Raw genomic sequence first — 17319 nt, 5'->3', positions numbered from 1 at the left:
TTCTTCTGATCATCCTTGAGATGGTTCTACACCTTCATTGGAGTCCAGCTGTGTTTGATTATACTGATTGGACTTGATTAGGAAGGCCACACACCTGTCTATATAAGACCTTACAGCTCACAGTGCATGTCAGAGCAAATGAGAATCATGAGGTCAAAGGAACTGCCTGAAGAGCTCAGAGACAGAATTGTGGCAAGGCACAGATCTGGCCAAGGTTGAAAAAAAAATTCTGCTGCAAGACCAAGATAGAACTGCTTGGCCTTAATTCTAAGCGGTATGTGTGGAGAAAACCCAGCACTGCTCATCACCTGTCCAATACAGTCCCAACAGTGAAGCATGGTGGTGGCAGCATCATGGTGTGGGGGTGTTTTTCAGCTGCAGGGACAGGACTACTGGTTGCAATCGAAGGAAAGATGAATGTGGCCAAGTACAGGGATATCCTGAACGAAAACCTTCTCCAGAGTGCTCAGGACCTCAGACTGGGCCGAAGGTTCACCTTCCAACAAGACAATGACCCTAAGCACACAGCTAAAATAACAAAAATTTAAGGGGGTCTGAATAATTTCCGTACCCACTGTATTAATGAGCTTGTCAATTGATCACGTGACACCAGTGAGAAAGTTTTAATAAGTTGTAAATAATGGATTTAGTAATGTTTTATTGATAAGTCATATCATATGACAAGCATGTGATGAATAAATACAAAATTAAGCATTGTGGATTAAATTAGCTTAAAGGTCACTGATGCTTACACATGATTGCATCAAAAAGTATAATCCAATAAAACAATATATTGTATAGCTCTCAAAGAGGGGATAGTGAATACTTTTAAGCAGATTTTGCTTTTATTTTCTTTTTCTTTTTACTTTAATAACATGAATTCATTGCTCAGTGTTTCCACAGTGTGGTATTGTTCTTGTGTTATTGGAGGATTTCTAATGTGCAGTTTCCAGTTTGACCAGTAGATGGCTCTCTGTATTAATATGTCTTCACTTCAGTGGCGGTGCACAATGACCACACCAGATGCTACTGCCAGCCGCTTCCAGCACGTTTCATTTCTACACCTAATACCACAAGTACTGTACTTTAAACGCTGGTCAGTTTTGCTATTTTCACCAAAAGCACCTGAACGCACCAAAGTCTGCATTTACGAATTTTCTTACTGCCAGAGATTGTAGACTTTAGGAGGAGTTTCATAACTCTTTGGTTTCATTCATTGTCACATCCCGAGGCTGTGAAATGCCAGTAAATTTGCAAGCTGGCACAGGTGGCTCACGCGCCCTTCCCCCATTGGTCCAGGATGATCATAAGTCAGGACCTCGCCGCTGATTGGCCGGCTGGAGTCAGACGCTGTGAGCTGCGTGGCGTGAATGTTTTGGGGCTATTTTGAACTGCAGTAACCTCGGTCATGTCAGCCTGGGGTGATGTGTAGTGTAATGCAACTTCACCGCTCATCACACCACAGTAGCGTCCTGAGTCATGCTGTACTTTCCCTTTATGGGACACCGAGTTGGCTCAGTATTTAATAAAGCTGCGATCTGCTGACTGTAACTGACTGACATACCAGGGTGGGACACTGAGCCACGTACTGTCGTTTATAAAGTTATTATCCTGCCAAAAACCACTCACCCATTTATGCTGGGTTCTGCTTGGACTCAACTAGATTTCAGAGGCAAATGTTGTACTTTTTGCCCCATCACATTTAATATTATGGCTCGAGTTACTTTGCATATTTACATTATTAATACAAACTATAAATAAATAATGAAGTAAGGTTTCCTGGCACTAATCTGAATGTGGTTCAGATTAGTGCCACCTTGATCATCTGTGTTAGTCTGAAATGTCTCTGCTTGAGCGGCAGTTTTACATTTGATATTTTTTATCCTTATACTTGGATGGAAAGAAATAGTTATCAAGTACTGTAGAATGAATTTTGAGGTGTTTGTACTTTGCTTTTTAAAATGCTGCTTATGTGATTATGGATAAATGATAATAATTCCCAGTACTCTGAAAGCAGCCATCACCAGTATCACTAGTTTTACTTAAGAAAAGGATTTGAGTGCTCCTTCTGCCACTAGCTGCTATAACAATTAGCCTCATAAAAGACCAAGATTACACAGATTCACACAAAGTGCCTCCATTTTGCTTCTTGTGTCCAACTAACACAGGCCAAAACAAGATCTACATTTACAGTGATTTAAGATAGAGACAGACCTCACAAGAGAAGGTGGAATTTTGGCATCTTTGCTTGATAAATGACTTAAACTACTATCTAATTGGTTAGTTCACTAGTAATAGTTAGGGGATTTTGGTTATTAAAAGCAATCGTAACTGCCACAAACCATGCAGTCCTACACATGAAAAAGACAGATGTAATATAAACTGGCTTCTGGTCATCACACTGGTCCTACATTCCTCTCTGCCCTGTGTAAACCATTTGAGAGTGTTTTATTCATCTGCAGGCAAGAGCTAATAACTGCAGTATTAAAATGAAGTGACTTGTATTTGACTTGCGCACTTATGTCAGCAGCAAACTGGATGTGTTCAGTTCTAAACCAGAGAAGGCAAACGTTCGCCAGGGAACAGAAAATCCCCAGACAATCCCCCTAGTTGGATTTTTACTAGATAACTGAAGATTGCCATCTTTGCAGCCTCACACACACACACATAAAATAGAGGTGGCAGACATATTCAGGTCTTTTACTTGTAATGAAGTATTTTTACCTTAATATTTGGTTCTGTTACTTGAGTAAAGGATCTGAATAATTTATCCACCACTGTCAGCCAGGAGAGGCTTCTTCTCCAGTACCGTTAAATGATGGAGCCTGAATCCAGCTTCATACAGCTTCTGGCCTCATTCTTCACTTCATCAAGATGAAATTCTTCATGTTTGCAGGTGGTTTGCTGCTGTTGTCAGACGGTACTGGGCCTGCAGCAGTTGAAGCTGTGTCAAACTAAGAACTCTAAAATTGCAGGTGTCCAATTAAAAAACACAATGAAAAGCAGCTTTATGTATTAGCTCTTTAGCCAGTCAGAAAACTCAAACTCATTTTTTGAAAACTCAAAAATTATCTTTTACTCTGTAAAAGATATTTATCAGAGAAAGTGAAGATATAGAAAGTGAAGATATAGAAGAGAAAAAAAGAGCAACGACTGTTAATTGAATTACGAGTGTATTGAAAATATTGTGAATTTTATTTCAGAATACAGTTGAGATTTGACATATTCATTCAGACTAACAACCTTTTGATCCTTATTGTCGTTAGGAAAATGCTGATTCTGATGCTCTGGACTGCAGGAGTTGTTTGCATGGCTTGTGATACTTTTCGTCGGGTTTGGTAAGTGCTCTGCTGATGCTCTAACATTCCTCATAACTGCACCTTTGTTTGGAAGATGCTGTGATGCTGGCACATCCATCAGGGATCATAATTTGCAAGTTAAATCTCATGATTAAACATTGGCACCAGGCGTTTGTACCAGATTCTTTGAAAATAAGCCTCTGTCTTCTGTTTGACTTTATATTACCTTGACGTTGTCATGCAGCCATTTGCCTAAATTGAATGCTCATGTGGTTTAAAATGGAAAACAATGCTCAACCTGGTGCTTTAGTCTGTAAACATGGACCTCGGTCAGATCTGTTTTGTGGCATTCGAGCCTTTGTGTCTTAACTGGCAGGGCATGAAGAGGATCAGGAATGGATGCAAGTCATAAGGCATTAGGCTGTATCCTGACTCTCGGGAAAAAATAAACAGGTGCTCCAATTTTAAATATTTAGCAAGACGGTCTGCCGAATCTTGGAATGCAGAAACTTGTCAAGGTTAGAGCAATATATATATATATATATTTTTTTTTTTTTGTCAATAAGAAAAACTAAAGAAATAAATACATAAATAAGATAATGTAAGCATTCCACATACCAGAATTGAATATGAACATAAACATTGATGCACCTAAAATTTCGCAACAACAATCAGCTTTGTAGGACATAGAAGGGAAACCAGACCCTGTCTCTGAAATCACCACGGCAACAGTTCTGATGATCCAAAAGCGATGCAGCTCCACAGTACATTACAAAAATAGACGCACTTCTGCCATTAGAGTCACCGACAAAAACACCTTACTACAACACCTACTACAGTATATCGTCATGCATGGGTGGCATGTTGTTTTGCAACACCAGAATTGTCACATGACTGACTGCCGCGTCGATCAATGAGATCTCTGCTGCCGGTGTTTCAGGACAAAAGAGGGACATGTTGGATAAAATCTCAGGAGGAAGCAAAAGCCACTGATGCCACAATATTAAAAAAAACTTCCACAATGATGTTGAATGAAGAAGCAATATCGACTTAGTGTGCTCTATTGGACCATAGATGGTTATAATTATGTCAACAATTGGCACACTCTTGGCACTGTATATTCATCAATAACACAAAAACGTCAATTAAACATCACATGGTTCTAAGGTAAAATAACATTTATCATTTACTGTTAATATTGAATGGCAGTTTTAATTTAATGATAAATGTGTCCCTTATATTGTCGTGAAAAAGCGCCATCCAATTAATACACAGACTAAATACGGTATTAGTCTTTTTCCTAGTGTTTTCTAAGTTCTTTTTTCTGCAGAAGACAACCAAGTTATACACAGAAACACACTGCATGACCTGGTTTCTGTGCAGTTTTGGCATACTGGTTGCCTGTATAATCAAGTTATAAGAAGATGGTCTGGGTTCCCTCTCTCTTCCATCATGTGCCATATTTAATTAAAGCCAGAAACATTTTTTTTAAACAAAACAAATGTGACTCAAACTCTCATCCTTTTTTTTTTTTTTTTAACAGATCCAAGCGCTCAAAAACTTCACTAACCTCCGAACTGTAAAAACTTGCTGTAAACTGCAATAAAGGCAACAGTCTCCAATCAGTATCATACCTTATCAGTTAAAACATTGCTACTCCATATCTCAGTGCTCCGCTTCTTGTCTATTTTGATTAATAATTGAGTAATACTTACATAAAAATGATCGGCTATATGTCTGATCTTGCATGAAGAAATGCACACAAAGGTGGCAAAACAGCAGAGAATGAAATTGACTTTTAAAATATATCTACTTTAAATCTAAAACATCTTTGCAAGACCTTGGCCTAACAAACTTTTTTTTTTACCCATCTTGAACAATTTGTTTAGTTACAGCTACAAAAACAAGCAAAATGTGGTCAAGGCTCTCATGAAGCTGACTTTCATCCTCAGAGGATGAGAAATGTATAGCTGTCAAAGACTGTGAAGCTTCTTCTTTTCGGTCATTTAGCCTCGAAGCTGACCACAACTCAACAATCTTAGCCACTCCGGTGGCTCCCGTCTCCAGTGCGCTGTATTCGGGCCAGTACAAGCTCGTGGGACACTCTCTTGCGGTCCTTGGCCAGGCCCAAGAAGCACATGAAGTCGATGAAACAAGTGGTAAGGTTCAACTTGCAGCCAAACTCGCTGGTTGCATAGTCGTAGGGAAATGTGTGGTGGTAGTTGTGAAACCCCTCACCTGTAAGGAAACAGATGAACAGTTAAACAGTCCTTCAAAAGCATTGTAAAGCTAAATGCTGAAAATATTGGTGCACATATGAACTCTGAGCAAATCTGGAAAATATAATGGGATTTCATCTATAGGTGGTGACAAATGTATATTACTTTAACTCATGAATCTAATTTACCTGAAATTTTGCACAATTAATCCTCGTACTATGTCCAAATATGTTCCCAGACAGGATTTAAGTACTCCCAAAAGATTAACGTGCGCATGAATGGACATTGTAAAGAATTCACTGCTGCATTCTTCATTGCACTGTGATGTACTCTGTGGCTCTAAGTTACTCTGTAAGTTCTCTCTTTATCTTTTCTTTTGTTACATTGACAGCACACGTTCGTGTGTTCTCCGTACCTATAGCGCTGAACGTGACAAACTTGTTCTCCCTGGGGTTGATGTTCTTGTCATACGGCCTGTTTCCCCACATGTGAGCCGCGCTGTTGACCAGCCAGGATGCATTCAGCACCAAGGCGTACCTCAGCAGAGCCGGGATGAAGTACGCCACCCACAAAGACTCCCCCCACAGGTACCAAGGCACAAACGTGGGGATGAAGAAGCACATGAGCAGCACCGACGGTTTGTAATACCTGTCGAGTGGGTGGGGAACACAAAGAATGGAACTTCTTGTTTACTCAGTACATGAACATTAAACACGTGAATTTACTGTTTGTCAAACATGGGATTGTTTGCTCTCACTCTCCTCCACATGACACGGTTTTCACTGAAACTTGCCTGTAGTCAGTCTGTTTGTGCACGAATGACCTATAATTGTCACTTGTTAAACCAGAATAACTAATAGAACCTGCACTTCAGAAGCAACTCTGCATCAGTGTTGGGTAAATTGTAGTTGATGAAGTTTATTTTTTCTCTCTTTGTTCTTTGTACTTGACATATTGTAAGAAAATGAAATTATGAAATGCAGAGCTGCTTGTTTACTGTCAACACTTCCTGAAAAAGGAGTAAAGAGCATAATTTTTAATGATGTAACACCTTCAAGCTGATATTTAGCTGTTAGATGAAGTGTAAAAATCAATCATTGACTGAAGCGACTTACCTCCTTTGAAACATTACGACTCTATCAGCCAGCAGGTCACTGAGCTCCAGCTTGCGTCCCTTCTCAATGACGTCAGGGTGCTTGCGCACCAGCAGCCAGCCAATGTGAGCAAAGAAGAAGCCTCGGACGGCGTTGTGAGGGTCTGCGTCTGTCTCTGAATATTTGTGATGAACCCTGTGGTCTCGAGCCCATTCAAAGATATCATTCTGTGGGTTGAAGTTAAGACAGAGATTACATACACTGTGGACACAACATGGTATTTACATGGTAATGAAAACTGCTATTAGCACAACGTACAACAACAAAAGTATGAGCTTGTGTGACTGTAGATCTGTGCAATCTGTGATTTTTAGGTACCTGAAATGCCATGGAGTTAGCAATGCCAAGAAAGATCCTTAGTGGTAATGACGCCTTGTAGGATCTGTGACTCCACAGGCGATGTGCTCCTGCAGTAACTCCTAAAGCACTTACCAAAAAACAAAATACGGCTGTGGGGAGAAATGCATCAACAAATTAGTTTGACCACAAAAGGCTCATCTACTCTGGTCATAAGCACTTTATTGCACTAATACTGCACATTGCAATGTCTTTGAGTCAGACATTTTGTGTACACTTGTACTGACAGTGTTAGACTGAGGAGGCAATCCTGCAACAAGTGATATATCAGTCATCTATGATACATCAGGATAATGGTGTGAGTGAAGGAGCTCATCCCCCAAATATGGGAAAAAGTAGTTTTTTAAGAAGCAGAAATTATTAATGTACAACAGCATTTGTTCACCACATGCTTTATTAAAGGCAACACATTTGTGAATGTGCTCTTAAAGGCTTTTAACAGTATAATAAGATGTATCACAGTTAGCTTTCCTGCACAATATTTCTAACTGAAAAGGTTTAAAATATGACTTTGACTGAACTGTTCTGTACTCACCTGCTCATATCACAAGAAATTAAATAACTATCAACAGAATAAGGGATATTACACGGAACTGTGACACTCACTGGGGAGAGTAGTTACATCATATCAGATGATGAATGAATGGATAAAACCATGTGGTGACTGCATATATGATGAAACTGGAAGCAGTCAAATCTATCCAGAAGTTCAATCTCTTTGGTTTCGAATCTATTCTTATCTACTATATTATTACTTAATAGTAACTCTCTATTGAAAAGGGGTAAAAGTTATTATCCTGACAATCATGCACTTCAGTTAGAAACTTTGACATGCATGCCGTGACATTAAATCTCTGAATATATATGTTCCTCATCTATATTCCCCCTACATTCACAGGTCTATGCAACCACCTTTTCGCATGCATGCACCAGTGATGCGAAAAGTGGGCCAGGCCGAGTTGCTGACATAACAGCTGTAATTTAATTTAAAAAAATGAATTTATCTAAAAGGAAATACCACAATCTGCACCCATCCTGTGCAGAAACACTGTAACAGGTAGATGTCCTTTTCTTTTCTTTTTTTTTTTTTTACTTACCCCAAAGCAAGGTCAAATGAGATGCTGAAGGGATGAGGAAAACGCTGTACACGGCACTTAAATGCAACAGAGTCATCAATATGACATTTCTCCATACGATGATCATGGGAGGTTTGGGGCCCTCTTTCTCTTTGTACGTGTGATCAAACGCGTCTTCTCTGGTGGCCTCTGGAGTAGCGTTCCCGTTGCTGGACCTGTGCTGCTTCTTCTCCAACGCCTCCGCCTCCGTCATCGTGGCTGCGGTTCGGGCGATGCTCTGAGCGGCAAACGTGAGAGAAATCGGTCACCTCGGTATTTGTTTTTTTTTTTAATCTATTATTATTATTATTTTATTAACACGGTGAATACATTCATCGTTTTTTTTTTGTGCCATCCAGCTAGTCCGGTGGGCTTAGCTGTTTGGCGCTGGATGGTTAATGTAACGATGATGCTGACTTCTAGTTGAGATACGACAATGGCCGCGTTGCATAACCCTGATATAACACCTGTGGAAAAAATAAGAAGAAGAATAAACGGCGGATGAATAACTCACCACAGACAAGGCAAACGAGTAGAAAAAAGAGTCCGGCTCTTAAAACGGAGAGGATGATGGTCTGTTGAGCTCAAAACTACAGTAACCCAGAAAGGAACAGTGACAGTCAGCTCTGCAGAGAACGCATCAATGGGAGCTGGGGCTAGAAGTGAGACTGACCAATCAGCGCCACGATCGCGCCTCGAGTCGGGCCCTGATTGGCTCTCTCTTTATCTGCTGTTCACCTTTTATTCATTCTCTTGCCAGATGTATATTTACCTCCCCGGGAGAGCAGCTGCTGCTGTCTAGACATGTATTGAATTAACCGTACTGATATTTCCATTCACGCGTGGATTCGAGCGAATTCGGAGCAGTGAAAAAAAATGTGTTATGTTCAACGGTGAGACAAGTTCGTACAGGGGAAATACAGGGGTGACTGCGCTGTCAGGTCCACCCCCCCCCCCCCCCCCCCACTACCATTTTTTGGAGAATAAATGGTTGGATTATAATGTACCTTAGTAACCTGCCCTTTGCCATCTGCTTAGCATGGGGCTGTTTCTGTGTGGCAGCCACAGAAAACACTGCAAGGATAGAGGGAAGAATGGAGTCCTCCACATATCAGCAAATTCTGGATGCAAATATCCAAAATCCAACATGACATAAATTTCAGTCTGCAACTTAAGGTTTTGTACTATTTATCTCAGTAAAATAATGTAAAAAAAACAGGTGACACCTGGTCCAGGGCCTCTGTTTGAGTTAACATTTATTTCCAGAAATATATTATTATATATAATATATTTATTTATTTATATTTATTTCCAAACAATCATAAAGGGACACAAAAATATGCACAGCAACCAAAGTCATGTTCAGTCTCTTTCAGACCGGGGGTCTTGCTCCTATGCAGGAGAGGTGTGGGGCCTGTCTCATAATCCGTCAGTGAACTGAGCTGATGTTGAACTGAGAGGGCGGTTACACATGTACTACACAGGGCCCCAACATCCACGGGTTTTCACCTTGATGACCTACATTTGAAAACAGACGATTTATCGCCATCTAGTGGAGAAATGAAGCAGCGCAGGGAGCGGACACTGGCTTTCCATCGTGTAAACGGGGCTAACCTATTTCCAAAGTCTCCAGACGCCAGCAGCAGAAACCATCTCCTCTCACAGCTGATGAATTTATGTCACCGGCTGACACTATTTGCAGCATCCGTATGACGGCATCAGCAGGCGCCTTTATTTACTTCTGGTCCGGTTAGCTCGCCGCTGCCCCGCTGCAATGGAGGTAAACAGGGACGAAGCGGAGCGCTGCATTGACATTGCAACTGCGGCGTTAACCAACGAGCAGCCGGAGAAGGCGCAGAGGTTCCTGGAGAAGGCGCAGAGACTCTTCCCGACAGAGAAGGCCAAGGGTGAGTTAAAATGGCCGTGGTGGAGTGAAGGGGCGCTGCAGCTAGGGGAGGTAGGTACGCAGCATCATCACCTGCATCCCGGATGAGCTCTGCAGAGCAAGGCCTTTGATAGCTCACTAGCTTTAACCACTTTGTGCACCATAGCAGCGACTCTGTGTCCTAATGTTGTCATCTCAATTAAACTGCCCCTGTGGACGATGTTGCGTATGAAATATCCTGTACTCTATCTCTCAACATGAAACAGAGACAGGGACCTGCCCGTATACCCACCCCTCCCAGCTCCAGACCAAGAGATGCAATTACACACAAGTGCAATACACAGTAAAACATAATAGACAGAAAATTATGTATGTGTTATATATTTGTGAATATGAAGTTTTCAACACTAAAAGTGAAGTGAAGTTTACAGTGGTAGTCACAAGTGTTTTGAGAATAAGTTGGGATCATTTAAGTATTTTTTTATCAAACATTCACAGGTTCCAGCTTCTGCTTTTCTGTGGTTTATATAAGTGACTGAATATTTGGTTTTTGGATTGTTGGTCAGACTAAGCAAGGGATGGGCATGGGCAATATTAGATTCCACTGTTTCTGATCTGATCTGAATATTTCATGAAATGTGCTCTCACCGTGTTACTGGAACTGCCTGCTTGAAGAAATGATCATTTATTTACTCCATCTCTATGTGCTTTTGTTGGATGCCTGAATTTCTTTTAAAGCTCACAACAGTGTTTCTCTATTGGATCTAGTGCTGCTGGACCTAATAGCAAAGAATGGATTTACACCCAGACAAGGTGGCCACTCAGAGTTCAGAGGGACCTCTGGGCCTCGACAGCGGCAAACCACCAGTGAGGATACGAGACCTGAAGAAAAGACTTCAGACACTTCAAAATCCTACACGGCAGATCAACAAGACGCTGTGAGGAGGTAGGGCTGATACTCATGTAAATCTGGTTGTTAGAAGGAATAGTTTACTCTATGCGTTAATTATCACCCTTTGCATGGAACCTGACATTGAGAGTCACATGTTCTCTACACAGGATAAAAGACTGTAAAGACTTCTATGAAATTCTTGGGGTGCAAAAAGATGCTTCTGAGGACGAACTCAAAAGATCCTATAGAAAACTTGCTTTGAAATTCCATCCAGACAAGAATCACGCTCCAGGTGCTTCAGAGGCATTTAAAGGTAACCTGCACCAACTTTGGTTCATCCCTGATGCTGGTGTTATGCAGAAGCTATAATTATAGTTACCAGTGGTGTTTTTTTGAGATGCTTAAACGTATTTTGACTTTTACTTTATAATTTCCTAAAGCTATCGGGAATGCATATGCTGTTCTGAGCAACGCTATCAAAAGAAGGCAGTATGATCAGTGTGAAGAAGAGAAGAGACATCCTTCAAGACATGGCCCGGACAATGGGAACTTTGAGCCAGATATTTCACCTGAAGACCTCTTTAATATGTTCTTTGGAGGAGGTTACCCGTCAAGTTAGTGTCACAGTTTTGTGTTTTCATACCAGGTTGTACTGGTTATGATCTGTCTATTAAGTGCTACATGTGTTACATTAATCTAGGTAATGCTAATGTGTATACTAATGGGCGGATGCGTCATCAAAGGCGAGAGAGAAGAGAGCGTCAGCGAGATGTAAGTTTTATGTTATTATCCTGCAAACTGCAGACAAATAAGACAATGTTGCTGTTAAACAGTAGAGGGAGACATTGAGTAATGTGTAATTTTACCTTTTGAAGTGCACTCTGCAGTGTTCAGGTGTCCTTCAAAGATTTTTAAAACTTGAGAAAGAGGGGGCTGATGAATGTCAGCTGTTTGTCATGTTTTCTTTGCAGGGAGGTCTTGCCCTCTTCGTGCAGGTCATGCCCATCCTCATCCTGGTTATTGTGTCAGCTCTCAGTCAGATCATGGTCAGCAGCCCCCCCTACAGCCTCAGCTTCAGGCCGTGAGTGTGATCCCAGCTCTGAAAGCCTGCCTAAGAAGACTTAGACAAAAGATTATCTTCACATTACATAAAAATTCAGCATAATCAAACCCAGGATTTATTCCATGATTGTTAATTGTTATATTATTCATGCAGTTTTTGCACAAGCCGTAAAGCGAAGAATGGTGACTGTGTTTGAAATGTCACTGATTTAAAGATTAACCAGCCCAACAACAGATTTGCTTTCATAGTACTTGAAGTTTTATGAAATGCTGCTTGATTCTGCCTCAGTTAGTTCCAAATAATCACAGACCTTCTTCTGTGTTAGCAAGGACTGCTGGCTCCACGTGTCTGGCCTCTCTCCGTGTTGTCTGTCTTTGTGTTTCATGTACACTTCTGTAGTTTCTGGCCTGTATGTGAGCCATTATCAGCCGTGAGTCATGTTAACACAGACAGATGGTGCTGTCATCCTTGTGCTGCCATTGTCAGCCGTATGATGTCTCCCACACTTTGTCTTATCTTTATGCAGGTCAGGAGGTTACACACAGAAGAGGCTGACTGAGAACCTGAAGGTGCCATATTATGTGGGGGAGCAGTTCTCCAAAGAGTTTACTGGAATGAATCTGAAGAATTTGGAGCGGACGGTGGAGGATGATTATATTTCAAACCTTCGCAACAATTGCTGGAAGGAGAAACAACAAAGTATGTTTGCCAACAAAACCAGTTGTGCCTATTTATTTTTTTAGACATGAATATTTATGCGTTGGTTCTGCCATTGTCAGTTCTGGAAAAACAATTACAAACACATTCTGATTTTTATTACCCCTCATATGTCTTTATTGAATTGTTTCTCTTGTTTCCTGCAGAGGAAGGCATGCTGTACAGAGCTCGCTATTTTGGAGATACTGATCTGTACCAAAGAGCACAGAGGGCTCGCACACCAAGCTGCGCCAAGCTGTCCGAGATCACAGCTTCATTACATGGTTGAGGCTGCTTTCATAATAAAATGCAAGTTCTCCAGACCAAGACATTTTTTCACCTCTGAATATGTTTTGTAGTTTCTACCTGCATGTTTTGTTTCATTTACTCATGAATTGTTTTCTTGTTATTGTTTTCTCATGTTGTCTCCAGGTTTCCAGAATCAACGCAAAAAATTGCTGGCTGTAAATAGATGAGCTTTAACAATCTGGAGACTGAAGACGACTCAACAAGCAACAGAAACAAACCAGCACCAATCTGCATCAAACCGACCACAGTAACCGGTAATAACTATGAAATTCAGTATGTGAAATTTAAATATAATGTTTTGAAAATGGAAAAGCCACTTGAAATAGCTTGTCCTCCTGACAAGATACGGGTTTGGCAAACCTCCAAGCCTCAGTTTTGACTGAAAACCATAATGCTGTCAGAGGGCACATTATGCTTTTTGCGAGAATGCAGTATGAAACCAGAGCATAGTGAGGTTAGATATGGTCCTACAGATGTTATTTATGTAGCAGTTGATTAGATTACACAGCGAATGCTTCCTTCCATTTTATGTTGTCAGATCAGTAGAGGAGATGAGTGTGAGGGAGATTTGCTGATTTGACCTCAAATGCACATTCTGAAACTATGCAGGAATGATGTGAAACCTGTGATGAATATACACTCATGTCTAAGGTTTGTCACATGTATGAACACTGATCTTTGTCTTCTTCCTATTCTGTGTGTGTGTGTGAGATAACAATTAGGAAATATCCCTTTACACTTTGCCTCCTTTAATTGTATTAAGGATAGAATTATATAATGCAACTTGATGGCACTTCACAATAAATGCCAAGAGATCGAGAGTCGTGCCTACCCACAAAGTGGGGCTTTAACAGGTTCTAGTTTTGGAGAATAATGTCTCATCTGTTGGAAAAAGCAGTCTTTGTCACACTTTTTAAGTTTATAGTATGCTGTTTATTCTTTGTATTATTATTTATTTCAATGTACATCATCAGACCAATAGAAAAGAAACCAATACAGATCTTGCTCACTTTTTCCACCTCGTTTTTACTCCCAGATGAAAATAAATATGGATGCTCAAAACGTGTTAGAAATTACTCTTCGCTCCGACCAGAACAAGCACAGAATGTGGGAAACAAAAGCTCAGTCAGCACATTTGGCTCATAAAAACTCTGCCGGTCGGCTGTCTCAGACTGGGAACTGGAAACATGGCTCCGTGCACGTTCACGTTTTGGTAGACGTGCAGCATGTGCCCAGCAGGAACTGCAGCGTCACATTCTTTGACCGCAGATGTACTCAGCTGTTTTTAGCAGATGCTGCACCTCTGCTTTCTGATTTTCACTTGCACTGTATGTTGTGGCTAACTCATGTGCCTGTCAGCTGATCTATATGACAGTATAGCCAAACGTTATTCCTTACTACAACAGGTGTCTTAGTATTGTTTTAATTTGGCAACAGATGGTCTTTCAGTTTATTATATTTGATTGTATATTTTTTGCTGAATGGAACACATTTTTCACAATTTATGTATACAATAACAAGACTTGAACTTTTTTTTTTTAATAATTTCCACAAGGAACTTGAACCTGGATGTTAAACCGCAAACCGATCACCTGAGTCTGACAACTTTTATGAAAGAAAGCAACAGACCACAGAACTGTTAAAAAAAAAAAATAATTTATTTGCAATCATGAAAGTACAAAAACAGTGCAATGTTATGAGTATTTGAATATCAAATAAATAAAGTTGAAAGCAGGAGAGGTCTACACAGATACAGGATCAAGTTACATTTGAAAGATTAGCTATAGCTTACACACATATGCTGCACAAGGCAAGCACTGGTAGGCCTTTGCTCTTGATTCAAAAGCAGTCACTAAGGTCCGCTTTTTGGACAATTCATAACTTGCAGTACAATTCAGTTAATTGCCTCATTTAAAAAAAAAAAAAAAAACCCCAGAATGGTCTTCAATGACTATAACTATGTAGCTAGCTGCCATCATGTCATTTCAATAGAAACTGAGGTACGCACTTTAATACTTGCGAAAATGCCTATTTACCAGATATAGCATGATGGATTACACAATATAATTTGAAAATCTGAATGTCAATGAGGAGCAAGTGTTAAAGCAACACCTGTCCCAGGTACCATAAAGTTCAACTCCCTTACAGTAGGAACAATAGGCAACATCATGACAAAGTCCATCCTTACACTTCAGAAGGCATCACACATACAGTAAGAGTAATAAGGCCCTTCTGTGAGATTAACTGGGCATTTTAAAAAACACAGACAATAAGACATTGACAGTCCCTTGCATTTCTCAACATTCCTCAATGAGCAGTTCTTCAGAACAATACAGTTTCTTCTTTATCACACGGAAACCAGTACTAAGTTTAATAGCTTGTCTCACTACTGGAGTGGAAGGAGACTTTGTGCTAAAAAGTCCTTGGATTTTGGGCCACAGCCCACCAGACTCTAGCCTCAAAACCAGAGTCAGCTGAAAGGTGGGGACAAGATAGGGGTCCACGGATAGCTGTCCCATGCTCTCACAGACAGCCCCGTGCTCCACACAAAGGTCAATAAGAGCCCCTCTTAAACCGCAGGGCTCACTAGCTGCCAGGTGAAGGAGCTCCTGTCCAATGTGCTCCAGAAGTTTCTCAGGGATGAGCAGTTTGGTACATCGTAAGGCGCAGTCTGAGTCTTTGGCTTCTCTTAGGCTTCGGGCGATGAGGTCCACTACTTCTTTCAAGATTGTCTCCTCCATTGGATTGTAAAACAGGTCTTCATTAGAGGGAGACAGGTCACTGGAGAAGTCTGACCCTGTTGAAAAGACACGCGGGGGTCAGAACTGGAACCATGCATGAAGAGGAGAATCAAATTCAGACTGCGATGTGTTTGCAGCATGGCTTACCTGAGTCTGAGAGATCACTCCTGCTACCATTGTTGTACCCCATCTCAATGCTACTGTTGGCAGGTGTGCTGAAGTCTGTCAGTCTTTGCACCAGTTTGCCCCAGGACAGCCTCCTGGGGCTGCTGTCCACTGGAGAAGGGGGTGAGCTGCCGACATCAGTGGGTGCAGAGAGAGCAGGCATGTTTGTCCTCTTTGCAGCTGCTGCTTCTGGGATCAGCTGTTTACGAGGGTTGGGAAAAAAAACAACACATAAGCACTCAAAGTCAAGGTAAATGACAGTGGTTGACATTGAAAATAAACGTAAGCAAGAGAATTTTAACGCAAAACTTGTTTAGAAGTATAAAAACAAAACAAGTTTGAAGCAAGAACATCTTTGTTTGGAGGTAGCTAATAGCTGTTAAACTGTTCGAATTAGCCACCAAGCTAGCAAAACTGGCAATCGTGACACAGTACTTACAGCTTATTCTACAGCGGTGCTGTTCAAGTCCGTTGTCTATGTCGAAGACAGTTGTCTGGAAGGTTATTGTCTGCTAAAACAACTGTCTGGAAACTTCTGTCCCCTACGTTTCCTCCTCCTCTCACCAGCTGCCAAGCTCTGCAATCTGTCCTGCAACAATGTTTATATAGGGGCTGTATGGCCACGCCCACGCATCTCCAGTCAGCCAATCAAAAAGAGAGGCACGCCATCTGACCTGTATCCTGCCTGGTAACATGCCAGCAGAGAAGAAGAACAAACAGGAGGACGAGAAGGGGGGGATGGGGTGATGAATAGCAGATACCAGTGTTATGGAAATGTACAGGCACTTGCCTGAGCTTGCAAGGAACATATTGTATTTCTTTGTGTGATATCTCACATAAGCGTAAATAAATATCTCTGCTGTATGTGCGTTCAGATCGTTGAAAGCACAGAATAAAGTCCATGCAAGCAAGCCTCAGCTGGTTCAGTGTTGCAGTGCACATTACGTCACCTGTTTTGCTGAACCATTACATCAGATTTTTTACATCTGCCACATAGAGATGCAAACAGCACATAATCAGCTGCACAATACAACTCTGGATACATGATAAAATGCCACTAAAAATATTTTACATCCGTAAAGATTGAAAACAATGAAAACATGCAGAGCTATAATAATGCACCAGGAGGGTAGCTGATATTATTTAATTATTTCTCCACCATTTATTAGTTTTGGTGTACCAGACAGAAACTCAAGCAAAACTGCAAAAGAACAAAACAAACCTGTAGTGCAAAGCAGAAACTACTTCTGTGTTTGGCAGGGCCATACTGTACCTGACATACTGAATGTTTGCTCAAAGAAAAGTTTTTGGAAAGCAGCCAGATACTGTATATGCAGCGTCGCTGCACGTGAGTGGGATGGGCTGTACTTTATGTCGGGGAGGAACTGAAAGATGTAAACACGTGTAGGCACAGTATGTTCTGA

The 17319-nt window shown here is 41.0% G+C and overlaps 3 protein-coding genes across 3 annotated transcripts; 1 reads left to right on the top strand and 2 right to left on the bottom strand.

The window, feature by feature from the left end:
- Nucleotides 1–4759: 4759 nt before the first annotated feature.
- On the bottom strand, nt 4760–8769 carry scd (stearoyl-CoA desaturase (delta-9-desaturase)). Its single transcript, XM_041029490.1, has 6 exons — nt 8659–8769; nt 8127–8382; nt 6991–7121; nt 6634–6839; nt 5934–6166; nt 4760–5537 (listed from the first exon to the last, which is right to left on the bottom strand). Exons 2-6 carry the CDS (start codon nt 8356–8358, stop codon nt 5338–5340), a joined length of 1002 nt encoding a protein of 333 aa, XP_040885424.1. The 5' UTR covers nt 8359–8382; nt 8659–8769; the 3' UTR covers nt 4760–5337.
- A 940-nt stretch (nt 8770–9709) lies between these two features.
- dnajb12b (DnaJ heat shock protein family (Hsp40) member B12b) lies at nt 9710–14424 on the top strand. Its single transcript, XM_041029523.1, has 9 exons — nt 9710–10051; nt 10798–10975; nt 11089–11234; nt 11362–11535; nt 11622–11692; nt 11893–12002; nt 12511–12683; nt 12848–12989; nt 13113–14424. Exons 1-8 carry the CDS (start codon nt 9919–9921, stop codon nt 12967–12969), a joined length of 1107 nt encoding a protein of 368 aa, XP_040885457.1. The 5' UTR covers nt 9710–9918; the 3' UTR covers nt 12970–12989; nt 13113–14424.
- Nucleotides 14425–14632: 208 nt separating this feature from the next.
- ddit4 (DNA-damage-inducible transcript 4) lies at nt 14633–16489 on the bottom strand. The gene is made up of 3 exons (XM_041029527.1): nt 16335–16489; nt 15878–16094; nt 14633–15786 (listed from the first exon to the last, which is right to left on the bottom strand). Exons 2-3 carry the CDS (start codon nt 16056–16058, stop codon nt 15287–15289), a joined length of 681 nt encoding a protein of 226 aa, XP_040885461.1. The 5' UTR covers nt 16059–16094; nt 16335–16489; the 3' UTR covers nt 14633–15286.
- Nucleotides 16490–17319: the final 830 nt, after the last annotated feature.

Source organism: Toxotes jaculatrix, chromosome 21 (assembly GCF_017976425.1).
Source record: "Toxotes jaculatrix isolate fToxJac2 chromosome 21, fToxJac2.pri, whole genome shotgun sequence".
In the NCBI taxonomy this organism is placed as follows: Eukaryota; Metazoa; Chordata; class Actinopteri; family Toxotidae; genus Toxotes; species Toxotes jaculatrix.
The sequence above is the reverse complement of the archived record's forward strand: the minus strand, read 5'-3'. Positions and strand labels throughout refer to the sequence as shown.

Bases quoted from the DNA above. Each gene is read 5' to 3' on its own strand.
- scd (XM_041029490.1), bottom strand. From the start codon at position 8,358: ATGACGGAGGCGGAGGCGTTGGAGAAGAAGCAGCACAGGTCCAGCAAC. The intron at 6,167-6,633 runs GTAAGTCGCTTC...CCCACTCGACAG, and splicing joins GTCGTAATGTTTCAAAGGAG to GTATTACAAACCGTCGGTGC. The intron at 5,538-5,933 runs GTACGGAGAACA...GTTTCCTTACAG, and splicing joins TGTCACGTTCAGCGCTATAG to GTGAGGGGTTTCACAACTAC.
- dnajb12b (XM_041029523.1), top strand. From the start codon at position 9,919: ATGGAGGTAAACAGGGACGAAGCGGAGCGCTGCATTGACATTGCAACT. The intron at 11,693-11,892 runs GTAAGTTTTATG...TTTTCTTTGCAG, and splicing joins GAAGAGAGCGTCAGCGAGAT to GGAGGTCTTGCCCTCTTCGT. The intron at 12,684-12,847 runs GTATGTTTGCCA...TGTTTCCTGCAG, and splicing joins CTGGAAGGAGAAACAACAAA to AGGAAGGCATGCTGTACAGA.
- ddit4 (XM_041029527.1), bottom strand. From the start codon at position 16,058: ATGCCTGCTCTCTCTGCACCCACTGATGTCGGCAGCTCACCCCCTTCT. The intron at 15,787-15,877 runs GTAAGCCATGCT...TCTTTTCAACAG, and splicing joins GAGTGATCTCTCAGACTCAG to GGTCAGACTTCTCCAGTGAC.